We start from the raw sequence: 12,154 nt of genomic DNA on the forward strand, positions 1-12,154 counted from the left end.
AGTGGTGAGATTTCATGTAGTTAATCTGGGCATTGGTCAGCTGAAAAGCTCTGAGAAATGTATTTGACCAGGGAAGTGAGAGTCAGTTTCTTCAATTATACCATTTTCCAAGCATCATGACCAATGGAAATGACCCTCTTGATGCTCCCCAAATAAGATGTTTTGCTGAACACCTGGCTACACTTTACCCAAAATGCCACAGTAGGGGTAAAACCCTTATTACCAGATTGTCCCTTCTCATCCTGTACCAGATTCTCCTTTGAACATCTCATGCTGTTCCCTTTTAAAATCGTTATGGTTTCACCACCTCCACTCCCCAAATTCCCTCTTGAGTTTCTCAACACAATATCTTCTTCCTTTCCTCCCTCATTCTTGGAGATTTTAATCATCATCTCAACTTCACCCATACCCTCTTCCTGCGAATTCACCACTCTCACGCCCTCCTTAAGCCTGATCGAGCATAAAACATCTCTGCCTCATTCAGGGACCCGGACCACACCATCTTCTGTGGCCTCGCTCTTGTTATGATCTCAAACACCAACAACAGCGACTTTGGTTACTTCCTTCTTAACCAACCATATCTCTCTATCCTCTTTTATATCCAATTACTTATACAGCTGTCCATCAAACATGATAAAATCTGCATTGCGTGCCATAGATGATGCCTGACCTGCTGAGTATTTCCAGCTTTCAGATTAAGAGCACCTGTGGTATTTTACTTTTCTATAAAATGCTTTCTCTGATGGCTCCTTTCCACACTTTGTCTTCAGTCTTCACTCGTAATCCTTTATATTGGCAATCAGCTTTGCAGCTATTCATGGTGAAAATCCATGGAGTTTGGATCATATTGAACCAAATAAAAATCCTGGGAATGCTTCCTATGAATGCTTTCTATGGTGCATCTGTAAAGGTTGGTAGAGTCGTAGCGGACATGCCAAATTTCCTTAGTCTTCTGAGAAATTAGAGGCATTTGTGGGCTTTCTTAACCATAGTGTCAGCATGGAGGGACCAGGACAGGTTGTTCGTGATTTGGACAACTTAAAAACTTGAAGCTCTCGACCATTTCTACTACGTTGCCATTGATGTAGACAGGGGCATGTTCTCTGGAAGTCGATGACTATCTCTTTCATTTTGTTGACATTGAGGGAGAGATTATTGTCATCGCACCAGATTCTCTCTCTCATTCCGGTACTCATCTTGTCATTGTTTGAGATCCGACCCACAATGGTGGTGTCATCAGCAAACTTGAAAATTGAGTTGGAGGGGAATTTGGCCACACAGTCATGGGTGTATAAGAAGTAGAGTGAGGGACTGAGGACACAGCCTTGTGAGGCACCGGTGTTGAGGATGATCGTGGAGGAGGCATTGTTGCCTATCCTTACTGGTTATGGTCTGTGAGTTAGGAAGTTCAGGATCCAGTCGCAGAGGGAGGAGCCGAGTCCCAGGCCAAGGAGTTTGGAGATGAGTTTCGTAGGAATAATGGTGTTGAAGACTGAGCTGTAGTCAATAAATAAGAGTCGAACATAGGGGTCTTTGTTATGTAGATGTTCCAGGGTTGAGCGTAGGGCCAGGGAGATGGTGTCTGCTGTGGACCTGTTGCAACAGTAGAACTGTAGTGGATCTAGGCAGTCTGGGAGGCTCGAATTGATTTGTGCCCTGACTAACCTTTCAAAGCACTTCATAATGATGGATGTCAGAGCGACCAGACGATAGTCATTAAGGCACACTGCCTGGTTTTTCTTTGGTACCAGGATGATGATGGTCAGAGATTAGGAGCCACTGGTCTGTGGAATTCTCTTCCCCAGAGAGCAGTGGAGGCTGGGTCATTGCATATTTTTAAGGCAGAGCTAAGCAGATTCTTGATCGACAAGGGAGTCCAAGAATATAGGGCGCAGAGAGGAAAGTGGAGTTAAGGCAGCCACAATCTTATCAAATGGCAGAGAAGGCTTAAGGGGCCGAATGGCCTACCCCTGTTCCTACTTCTATTTGTGTGTCTGTATTTCAGTGTTTGAAAGTTTTCCTTGTTTCTCAGTGAGTTAAACTCCAGATTCAGTTTGACCATAATGATGGTACACCTCTGATGTGTACCAGTTTTGTGTCTTTATAAACATGGTTTTGGCCTGAAGCCCAACAGTTTTTAATTTAATAGTAACCTCATTATCCAATTAGTCTCTCACCTTTGATCTATTCATGTAGCTCACCCTGCAATTTTATTTCCTTTTCAAGTAATTTTTCCAATTACCTTTTGAAAGTTGCTGTTGAACCTGCTTGCCCCACCCATACAGGCAGTGCATTCCCGAGATCATGGGCAGGATTTTACGTCTTTGCTGGAGTGAGATCAGAAATTCCTGCTCGAGGTCAACGGACATTTCCATTGTCCACCCCTTGCCTTCTCAGATTCCATGATGGGCGGAGCGGTAGAATTTCGGCACATGACTTTGTGTAAGAGGAATGGCATGAGTTGCAATTTTCTCAAAGAAATCAAGGATGTTGATTTTGCACAAACTTCCTTGTCTAAAACTGGTTACTGTTCGCTAATTTGTTCTTTAGTATTTAAATCTGTATCTGGGAGAGCTTGTACTATTTGGCATCAGTTCTATAAATTCTTACACTGGGTGGCACAGTGGTTAGCACTGCTGCCTCACAGCTCCAAGGACCTGGGTTCAATTCCCAGCTCGGGTCACTGCCTGTGTGGAGTTTGCACATTCTCCCCTTGTCTGCGTGGGTTTCCTCCGGGTGCTCCGGTTTCCTCCCACAGTCCAAAGATGTGCGGGTTAGGTGGATTGGCCGTGCTAAATTGCCTCTTAGTATCCCGGGATGCTTAACTTAGAGGGATTAGCAGGGTAAATATGTGGGGTTACTGGGATAGGGCCAGGGTGGATTGTTGTCGGTGCAGGCTCGATGGGCCGAATGGCCTCCTTCTGCACCGTAGGGATTCTATGATCAGTGTTTGCAACTCGCCTATCCAACTCTTGTGTAACTTTGATGTAATTTATCTGTACACAAAGGATTTGAGAAGAAAGTATTATTGATTTTCAGTCTAGCCTAACTCAGTTGAATGGGTTTTGTTTCACAAACGGCTGTCACTGTTATTTGCCACTGGATTTCGGAAATTGGAGCGCTCAATCATATAATTTAATTATTTATTTGTTTCATCAGCTGGCTCTACTCTCAGGCTACCTGTTAAAAAGGATGAGTAAGGAATGGCAAATCAGACCTTGCAGATGGGTTGGAGGGGAAGAGAGGGAGAGACACAATTAGTTGTCAACTTGTCAGCATTTTGTGCAAAGAGACATTTCTACCCTTGCTAAATCTGAGCCTGAAGGGTGGGCTGATCCTTCATCATCCCTTAATTGCCTCATTATTCATTGTGTATTGTATCTTTTGTGCTGATGAAATGCTCACAAGACGTTCAGGCGAATTTGTCAGTCTTTGAGTTTTCTCACATTAACGGGGTTGGACCCATTGTATTTGCAACCATTAAAAAGCTACTATATTGTCTGTAGGGAGACACGTTGCTTGGCTTCATCAAATATCATCCATTGGCTTTTTATAACGAGTAAGTAACAGGCTGAAATCCAACCAAGCGATTGCCTAGTTTGCCATTGTTGATTGGCACCTATTAACTGTGACTGGCAATTCCATATGATCAGTGCAGACCAAAGAATTGGAACATTCATACAGACACAGCTTCTGAAAGACAGGGCAGCAAGTATATATTACACTTGGAGATTTGAGAAAATCACACTGAAGGTATGCAATTTTACTTTAGTAATATTAACTTGATAAGGACTTGTTCTCAATGTGAAATAGGATATCTAAGGCCTCGAGGGTTGTTTTTAATGGTGATTTTAGAACTTCACAGTTTTTTTCAGTTCACTTTCATACTTTGAGATGGTGTTTATTTTTAGGATGGATTCTGCCACTATAATCAATCTACACTCAGAGCCAAGTTGAAGAGCTACACCACTGTTCCTTCAGGAGACAGCGATGCTTTGAAAATGGCCATCTTTAAAAATGGGCCAGTGGCTGTTGGGATCGATGCTTCGCACAAGTCCTTTAGGTTTTACAGCAGCGGGATTTATTATGAACCAAAGTGTGGTAGGTATTCTAACTTCCATAATGTACTGGAGAAAGGATATAGAACACATTTTTGTTTGTAATAAAGAACAATACAGCACAGGGACAGGCCCTTCAGCCCACAAGCTTGCCTTGATTCCTGATCCTTATTTAGACCCACTCCTTAATGCCCATACACGATTTCTATTCCTCTGTTTATCTCCCGTACATGTGTCTATCTAGTTACGCCTTGAACGTTGCTAATGTGCCTGTTTCACCACCCCCATTGGCAGTGCGTTCCAGGCACCCACTGCCCTCTATGTGAAAAACTTTCCCTGCCACGTCTCCCCTAAAATTCCAATAAATGTAACAGCATTGGAATATTGTTAACTATTGCTATGGAGAATGTTACTGCTGTATTTATAGTAATCGTAGGAGTTAGAATCATCATAGAATCATGGAATAGTACAGCGCAGAAGAGGCCCTTTGGCCCATCAAGTCTGCAATGACACATTAGAAACACCTGAACTCCCACCTAATCCCACCTGCCAGCACTTGGCCCATAGCCCTGACGTGCCAAGTGCTCATCCAGATATTTTTTAAAGGATGTGAGGCAACCCGCCTCTACTACCCTCCAAGGCAGCGCATCCCAGACCATCACCACCCTCTGGGTAAAAACGCTTTTCCTCACATCCCCCCTAAACCTCCTGCCCCTCACCTTGAACCTACATCTCCTCGTGATTGACCCTTCAACTGAAAGATTTTGATTTTGATTTGATTGATTATTGCCACATCTATTAGTATACAGTGAAAAGTATTGTTTCTTGCACACTATACAGACAAAGCATACTGTTCATAGAGAAGGAAATGAGAGTGCAAAATGTAGTGTTACAGTCATAGCTAGGGTGTAGAGAAAGATCAACTTAATGCAAGGTAAGTCCAATCAAAGTCTAACAGCAGCAGGGAAGAAGCTGTTCTTGAGTCGGTCGGTACGTGACCTCAGACTTCTGTATCTTTTTTCCAATGGAAGAAGGTAGAAGAATGAATGTCCGGGGTGCATGCGGTCCTTAATTATGCTGACTGCTTTTCCGAGGCAGTGGGAAGTGTAGGCTGTGTGAATAGGTGGGAGGCTGGTTTAAGTGATGCACTGGGCTTCGGTCACGACCCTTTGTAGTTTCTTGCGGTCTTGGGCAGAGCAGGAGCCATACCAAGCCTAGAACCAGAAAGAATGCTTTCTATGATGCATCTGTAAAAATTGGTGAGAGTCGCAGTGGACGTACCAAATTTCCTTAGTTTTCTGAGGAAGTAGAGAAACAGCTGCTCCTTATCCACTCTGTCCATGTCTCTCATAATCTTGTACACCTCGATCAGGTCGCCCCCTCAGTCTTCTCTGCTCCAACGAAAACAACCAAAGCCTATGCAACCACTCTTCATAACTTAAATGTTTCATCCCAGTAAATATTAATTCTGATACCACTCAGGTCTTCAAAAATGACAATATCTGTGGGGAAACTATTTGAAACAATGACTCAGAAATATGGTAAAATATGTATTCAAATATAAGGAGTGGAATGCTATATTGCTTCTTAAGTACACAAGTAATTCTTTGGAACCAAATCTTAAATAATGTTAGCATAATGCTTATGTTACTAGACTAATAATCTCGAGGCCTTGACAAATGATCCAGAGACATGAGTTCAAATCCCCTTGTGGAAGCTCAGGAATATATATTCTATAGATTAAATACATCTGGAATAGAAAGCTATTTACATTAATTGTGACCCTGAAAGTTCAGGATTGATGTAAAAACCACTTGGTTCTTCAGGGAAGGAAATCTGCCATCCTTACCTGATCTGGTCTGCAGATGGTTCCAGATCTTACAGCAATGTGGTTGACTCTGAAATGGCCTAGCAAGCTACTCAGCTTGTCAAGAAGGTGGCTCACCACCACCTTCCCCAGGATGGACATTAAATAAAGACCTCGCCAGCGATCCCCAGCATCCTGTGAAGTATAAACCGTGATTGGATTTTCCTATTTTAATGAAGTAATCTATCAATGAACCAGCTGTTCTGTTTCTCCATTCTTCCACTCGATCCCCATTCCACCACTCAAAAAAAGGACAAGCCCAGACTAAATACTGCACATTCCCATGTGTAAACAGGGCAGTTTTCTACAATCTATCTGCATAGATGACATCAAAGGAGAGGGTTAAAAGGCTGTGACTTTTTTTTTGGTATTCTGAAATTATGCAATAAAACTATGAAATAAATAAACAGTTTTGATACATAGACAAACTTTATGTAAAATAAATGAGACGGGAATCTATGGAAGTCTTTTAATGTTATGGTGTTATTGTTTTAGGAAATAAGGTGGAAAAGTTGGATCATGCTGTGCTTGCTGTGGGTTATGGAATACTTGCTGGCGAACCATACTGGCTCATTAAAAACTCTTGGTCAACATACTGGGGCAACGCTGGATACATATTGATGTCCATGAGAGACAACAATTGTGGAGTTTCTTCAGATGCAACTTATGTTACCCTGGAGTAACTGCACAGATAGATTTACAAATATCTGTATATTGAATTGCTCACTTAAAAATCATTCGGTCAGAGTTTATTTTTTGCACAGATTATTGCAACAATCTTTTCCACCATGATCATTAATAACTGAATACAAAGCAATAGGGATTGTCCACAAAAATGAATAAAGCTGAACTTTTCCTTTATATCGCTGTTTTCCCAAACTGGTGAACTTTTGAACACCAGCGTACTTGTAGTTGCAGAGTTTGTTTCCTTCTTCAGTGGATGTATCCCCGTACATGATGATGAAGAAGAAACATGCCTGACATTTACAAAAAGCAGTCTGATGATGCAGACACAAAATCTCTTTTGCTTTATGGTGTAATATTTTTTGCTCGAATAAATCATTGCAAAATTCTTCCTCAGAGGTGAAGTCCTTTCTTTCATTTATGAATGTGGTTTTGTGTGAAAAATTAACACTTGTTATTATTTTAAAAATACCCAATATTAATTTGTAACAAAAATGCAATTCATTAATTTTCCTACATCATGAAGATTCAAGATAGTTATGAATAAATCTAATAAGAAATTCAGAATGTCTTTACCCAGAGGGCGGTGAGTATGTTGAACTCATTCCCACATGAGGTAGATGAGACGCATCGTATAAACAGCTTCGTGGTAAGCTGGATAAACACATGAGGGAGAATGGAATAGAAGGTCATATTGATAGGATTAGAGGGAGTAGGGTGAGAGGAGGCTTAATCTTAGTCACAAGGGAGTCATTTGAACTTCTCGCACTTATTGTGGGTGAAGGTGAAGTACAGGGAAAAGCTTTTAAGAAAGTGGTTCACTGCAAAGAAACAAGGCCAAGGATTATTTTGCATTCCAGGATGATTCTTGAATAGTGAACAGTTTTGACAGACAAAAGCAGAACCCAATAGCACTTCATGTGGTCCAGCCAGATATGGTAGGGGATGGAATTATACATCCCTTGGACATCAGGGAGTGGAGATGAGGGCAGAAATCGGGGAATTATCCATCAGTTCTATTAATTGGACTATGGAAAGCTCAGCAGATTCAGTTACACTTGAACCATGCAATCCCAGCCAATTCATAATTGCATTTTCCCAGTACCACCTGAGGAGATCCTCTGGGACATGTGAGGATTAACCAATCAGTGAAATCATCAGACATACAGGAGCCCAATGGAGCAGTTAGCAGTGCTCCTGTCTCTGAGCCAGAAGGCTCCAGGTTTGAGTCCCACTCCAGGACTTGTTGGGCACAAACGAATGCAGCCACTGATGGAAGTAAGCCAGTGTGTATGAGAGGTAGAGCAGAGGGGGAAGAGGTTTTTAGGATGCAGCAGCAGAAGATTAAAATACTCATAAGAAGGGAGAAAATGAATTTTGACAGAAAACTTGTATGCAGCATACAGTGAGAGTTTCTATGGATGTATAAATAGGAAGCAGGCAGCTAAGGTAAATATGGGACCTCTACTGAAGGAGGCTGGCGAATTGATAACAGCAAACAAAATAATGACGGATATGCGAAATAATTTTTTTGTATCGGTCTTCTGTTATGGTTCAGGTCTGAAACTCCAAAGTGTTCTATGGAGATCACCTGGATCGTGAGTTTTGCATCTTGAACTTGGCTGGGATAAACATGATAGGTTTCACTTCAGGTACGATTCAAATGACCCCCTAGGGAGCTTTTATCAGAAAAAGTTTATTTCAGAATATAGTTAACATGTATAGAAAGAAAATTAGCAAGAACTTTTATCACTTACAAACAAGAAACAAAACAACCACTATAATGTATAACCCTCAACAAATATATCTAATGTATTCCAATCAAACCAATCCCATAGACAAAAGACCCTTTCACAGGTTTAAAACAACAAAGACTAATGCTCATGTGAAACTGGACTTGAGACCTTTGGATGAAATCTGCAGTTCTCTGGATAGACTCAGGATTGTTTAAAGTTAGAACAGTTTCCCAAAACACCAGGGATTCTAGGCAAGTCACCACCAGCCAATTCCCCCCTTCCGAAAGGCAAGACCTTGCTTTCAGATAACCAGCAGAATTTCCAAAACCAGGGAGAGGGAGAGAGATGCCCCTTCTAAAACTCAAACTAAACAGCAGTTCAAACTGAAAATGAAAGAAAACTCCTATCACCTGACCTGCCAACCAGTTTTTCTCCTAATACTGCGGATTCATAAACATCCCAGTGAAAATAAACAACCCCCCATTTAAGCAGAAATAAAAATACTCTCGTATACAGCCTGGCAACAATGAGAAAAACAAACTGAAAACATTAGCTTACAACGGCAGAGTACATGATTAAAAAACCACTTCTTAAAGGTACATTAATGTCACACTTCACTGTGGAAGACTTGCAAGTATCCCTAAGATGTCAGATATGCTGATAGCAAAAAACATCGTAGAACTTACAAAAATCCCAAGGGATAGAGTATTAAGAAATTCAAGAGGCTAAAGATGGACAAGTTGCCAGGATCCAATGAACTGCATGCTAGGGATTTAATAGAAGTGGCTGCAGAGATGGTTGACCCATTGGTTGAAATTTTCATAACCAGGAGGGTACCAGAAGATTGGAAAACGGCCAATGTGACTCCCTCATTCAAAAAGGGAGAAAGACAGAAAGCAGGGAACTATTGGCTAGTTAGTTTAACATCTATTATTGACAGGACACTTGCGTCAATAATCAAAGAGGAAATAACTAATCATTTAGGAAAGTTGAATATATTCAAACCCAGTCAACATGGTTTTATGAATGGTAAATCATGTTTGACAAATTTGCTTGAATTCTTTGAGGACGCAACAGGATGAGTAGATAGAGGGGAACCTCTAGACGTAGTGCATTTAGATTTCCAAAAGGCATGTGATAACATTTCGCATAAGAGGCTGGTGCATGAAGTAAAATCCCATGGAATTGGAGGAAGTGTATTAGCATGGATTGAAAACTGGCTGTCACATAGAACACAGTAAGAAGTCTCACAACACCAGGTTAAAATCCAACACGTTTATTTGGTAGCAAAGGCCACTAGCTTTCAGAGCGCTGCTGCACTTACCTGATGAAGGAGCAGCGCTCCAAAAGCTAGTGGCTTTTGCTACCAAATAAACCTGTTGGACTTTAACCTGGTGTTGTGAGACTTCTTACTGTGTTTACCCCAGTCCAACACCGGCATCTCCACATCATGTCACATAGAAAACAGAGAGCTGGAATAAATAGGTCCTTTTCAGATTGGAAAGATGTAACTCGTGGAGTACTGCAGAGATCAGTTCCTAGTTCACAATTGTTCACTGTTTACATTAATGACCTGGGGGAAGGAACACAATGTAAGGTTTCCAAATTTGCAGATGATACAAAGATAGGTGGAGGGGCAGGTTGTGATGAGGATATTGTGATTCTGCAATGGGATAGAGATAGATTGGGTGACTGGGTGAAAACCTGGCAAATGGAGTTTAATGTGGGGAAGTGTGAGGTCATGCACTTTGGTAGGAGGAATCAAAAGGTGGATTATTATCTAAATAGAGAGACTGCAGGTGAGTGAAATACAGAGTGTGATGATATTGTGCCTTTAAGAAATATATTTATATCATGATTCTTGGTTTGTTTGGAATTCAGATCTGTTTTGCAGGATGACATTTTCTCTAGGATAACCTTTAAATTAGTAGCTGGGAGAATAAGGTAAGTACTCATTTTAGACATGGAATGTTTAAGCAGAACTAATGCATTTGTGTTTACTTAGATTCCCTCTGGGGTTTCAGAGTAGAATTTTGATTAGGTTGATTGACAGCGACAGAGTCATGTGCTTAATGGGAGGACTAAGCTTGTAGGAAAGAAAGGGTTTCAGTTTCATTTTAAAATACAAGCAGTTGCTGCCTGGATTGCCAGAAGAAAGCATGGACTTGCTCTGTCTCTTGCTCTCTGAAAAGACCTCTCTGATAACCTAAGTCACAGCAAGTATGTTTGTGTTTTACTAACTAAATTTAAAGAGGGGGTTTAAGACTGGAAGAGGAATATTGCTTGAATTGGAGCTCATAGGGATAGGTTAACAGTTAAGACTTGTACCGTGTCATGTTTAGGCACTGTTCAATTGTTAACGGTTAAGCTAATCCATTTGTTATAGTTAAACTGTGTTGTTAAATGAAGTTTGTTTTGAAAAAAGTGTCCCAGTTTGTCTGTAAATTTGCACCTGGATTGAAACACCAATCTCACACTAACGCCAAAATAGAAAATTGTTGGGGTCTAGTCTGACTTCTAATATACCTTGAGGTTTCTGGTCTGGATCCCTAACAAGAAGAATCTAGCTGTTCAAGTGCATGAATCACAAAAAGCTAGCAGGCAGGTCCAACAAGTAGTTAAGAAGGCAAATGGCATTTTAGCCTTAATTGCAAAAGGATTGGAGTTTAAAAATAGGGAGATATTGTTGCAATTGTACAGGGTGTTGATGAGGCCTCACCTGAAACATTGCATACAGTTTTGATCTCCTTACCTAAAGAAGAATATAGTAACATTGGAGGCAGTTCAAAGGAGATTCACCAGGCTAATTCCTGGGATGAGAGGGCTGTCCTATCAAGAGAGACTAAATAGTCTGGATCTGTATTCCTTAGAGTTTAGAAGAGTGAGGGGTGACCTTTATTCAAACAAGATCCTGAGGGGGCTCGACAGCATAGATGGTGAGATGTTGTCTGTCACTTGTGTGAGAGTCTTGAACAAGAGGACATAGCGACAAGATAAACGGCCGGTCATTTAAAACTGAGGTGCGTAGAAATTTCTTCTCGCCGAGGGTGGTGAATCTCTGGAATTCTCTGCCCCAAAAGGTGATGGAGGTTGAATCATTAGAAGTATTTAAAGTGGAGGTGGATAAATATTTGATAGATCGAGGAATAGAGGGCTATGGGGAAATGGCACAGAAAAGGAGTTGAGGCTGGCATAGATCAGCCATGATCGTATTGAGTGGTGGGGCAGGCTTGAGGGGCCTGGTGGCCACTCCTGCTTCTGTTTCTTGAGTTTTTTGTGCTGCTCTCCAGTTAGTAACAGGCAGGAAATTGGAGTTAAGTGAACAAACCGATCAGCTGTGATCCTATGAATGGTGGATTGGGCTCAACAGGCTGAATGAATGGCCTATTCCTTCTCCTGTTGCTTATGATTTATGGTCAAAGGAAAACTATGAACTACATCCTTTGAATAAAACACAGTCCCTTCCTCCCATCTCAAAGAAATCCTTGGATCCAACCTCCAAAAGGGAATGTGATAAACTCACCCTCTTCAAACAACTGGCTGTTTTTTTGTTGTTGCTGCCTTTTTAGTGTTTATTTATTGTGATTTAAATGGAAGTTGCTCACATGCTTCACTCAACATTGCAACATGTTGCACCAACTCTCTGAGACCATGTGCCATTTTCTGGGAGGGAGGGGGCTCCTGCTGATATGACCAGTGCACAGACCCCGCCTTTGGGCGGTGTTGATTGGCTGTTTCATGAAGCAGGCTCCGCCTCCTGGAGAGCTGTGATTGGTTGAGGGCTGCAGTTGCTTTGAGTGACACTCGGT

General features: G+C 41.5%; 1 protein-coding gene across 1 annotated transcript in view; it reads left to right on the top strand.

Annotated features, from left to right (window-relative positions):
• The window catches only part of LOC144509439 (digestive cysteine proteinase 2), a 33,317-nt gene extending 26,316 nt beyond the window's left edge, over positions 1 to 7,001 (top strand). Inside the window, exons 10-11 of the mRNA XM_078238332.1 lie at positions 3,912 to 4,101; positions 6,421 to 7,001. Of these exons, the coding sequence (XP_078094458.1) occupies positions 3,912 to 4,101; positions 6,421 to 6,608 (378 nt within the window). The 3' untranslated portion in view covers positions 6,609 to 7,001. The remainder of the gene's footprint in view (positions 1 to 3,911; positions 4,102 to 6,420) is intronic.
• Positions 7,002 to 12,154: the final 5,153 nt, after the last annotated feature.

Source organism: Mustelus asterias, chromosome 21, assembly GCF_964213995.1.
Source record: "Mustelus asterias chromosome 21, sMusAst1.hap1.1, whole genome shotgun sequence".
In the NCBI taxonomy this organism is placed as follows: domain Eukaryota; kingdom Metazoa; phylum Chordata; class Chondrichthyes; order Carcharhiniformes; family Triakidae; genus Mustelus; species Mustelus asterias.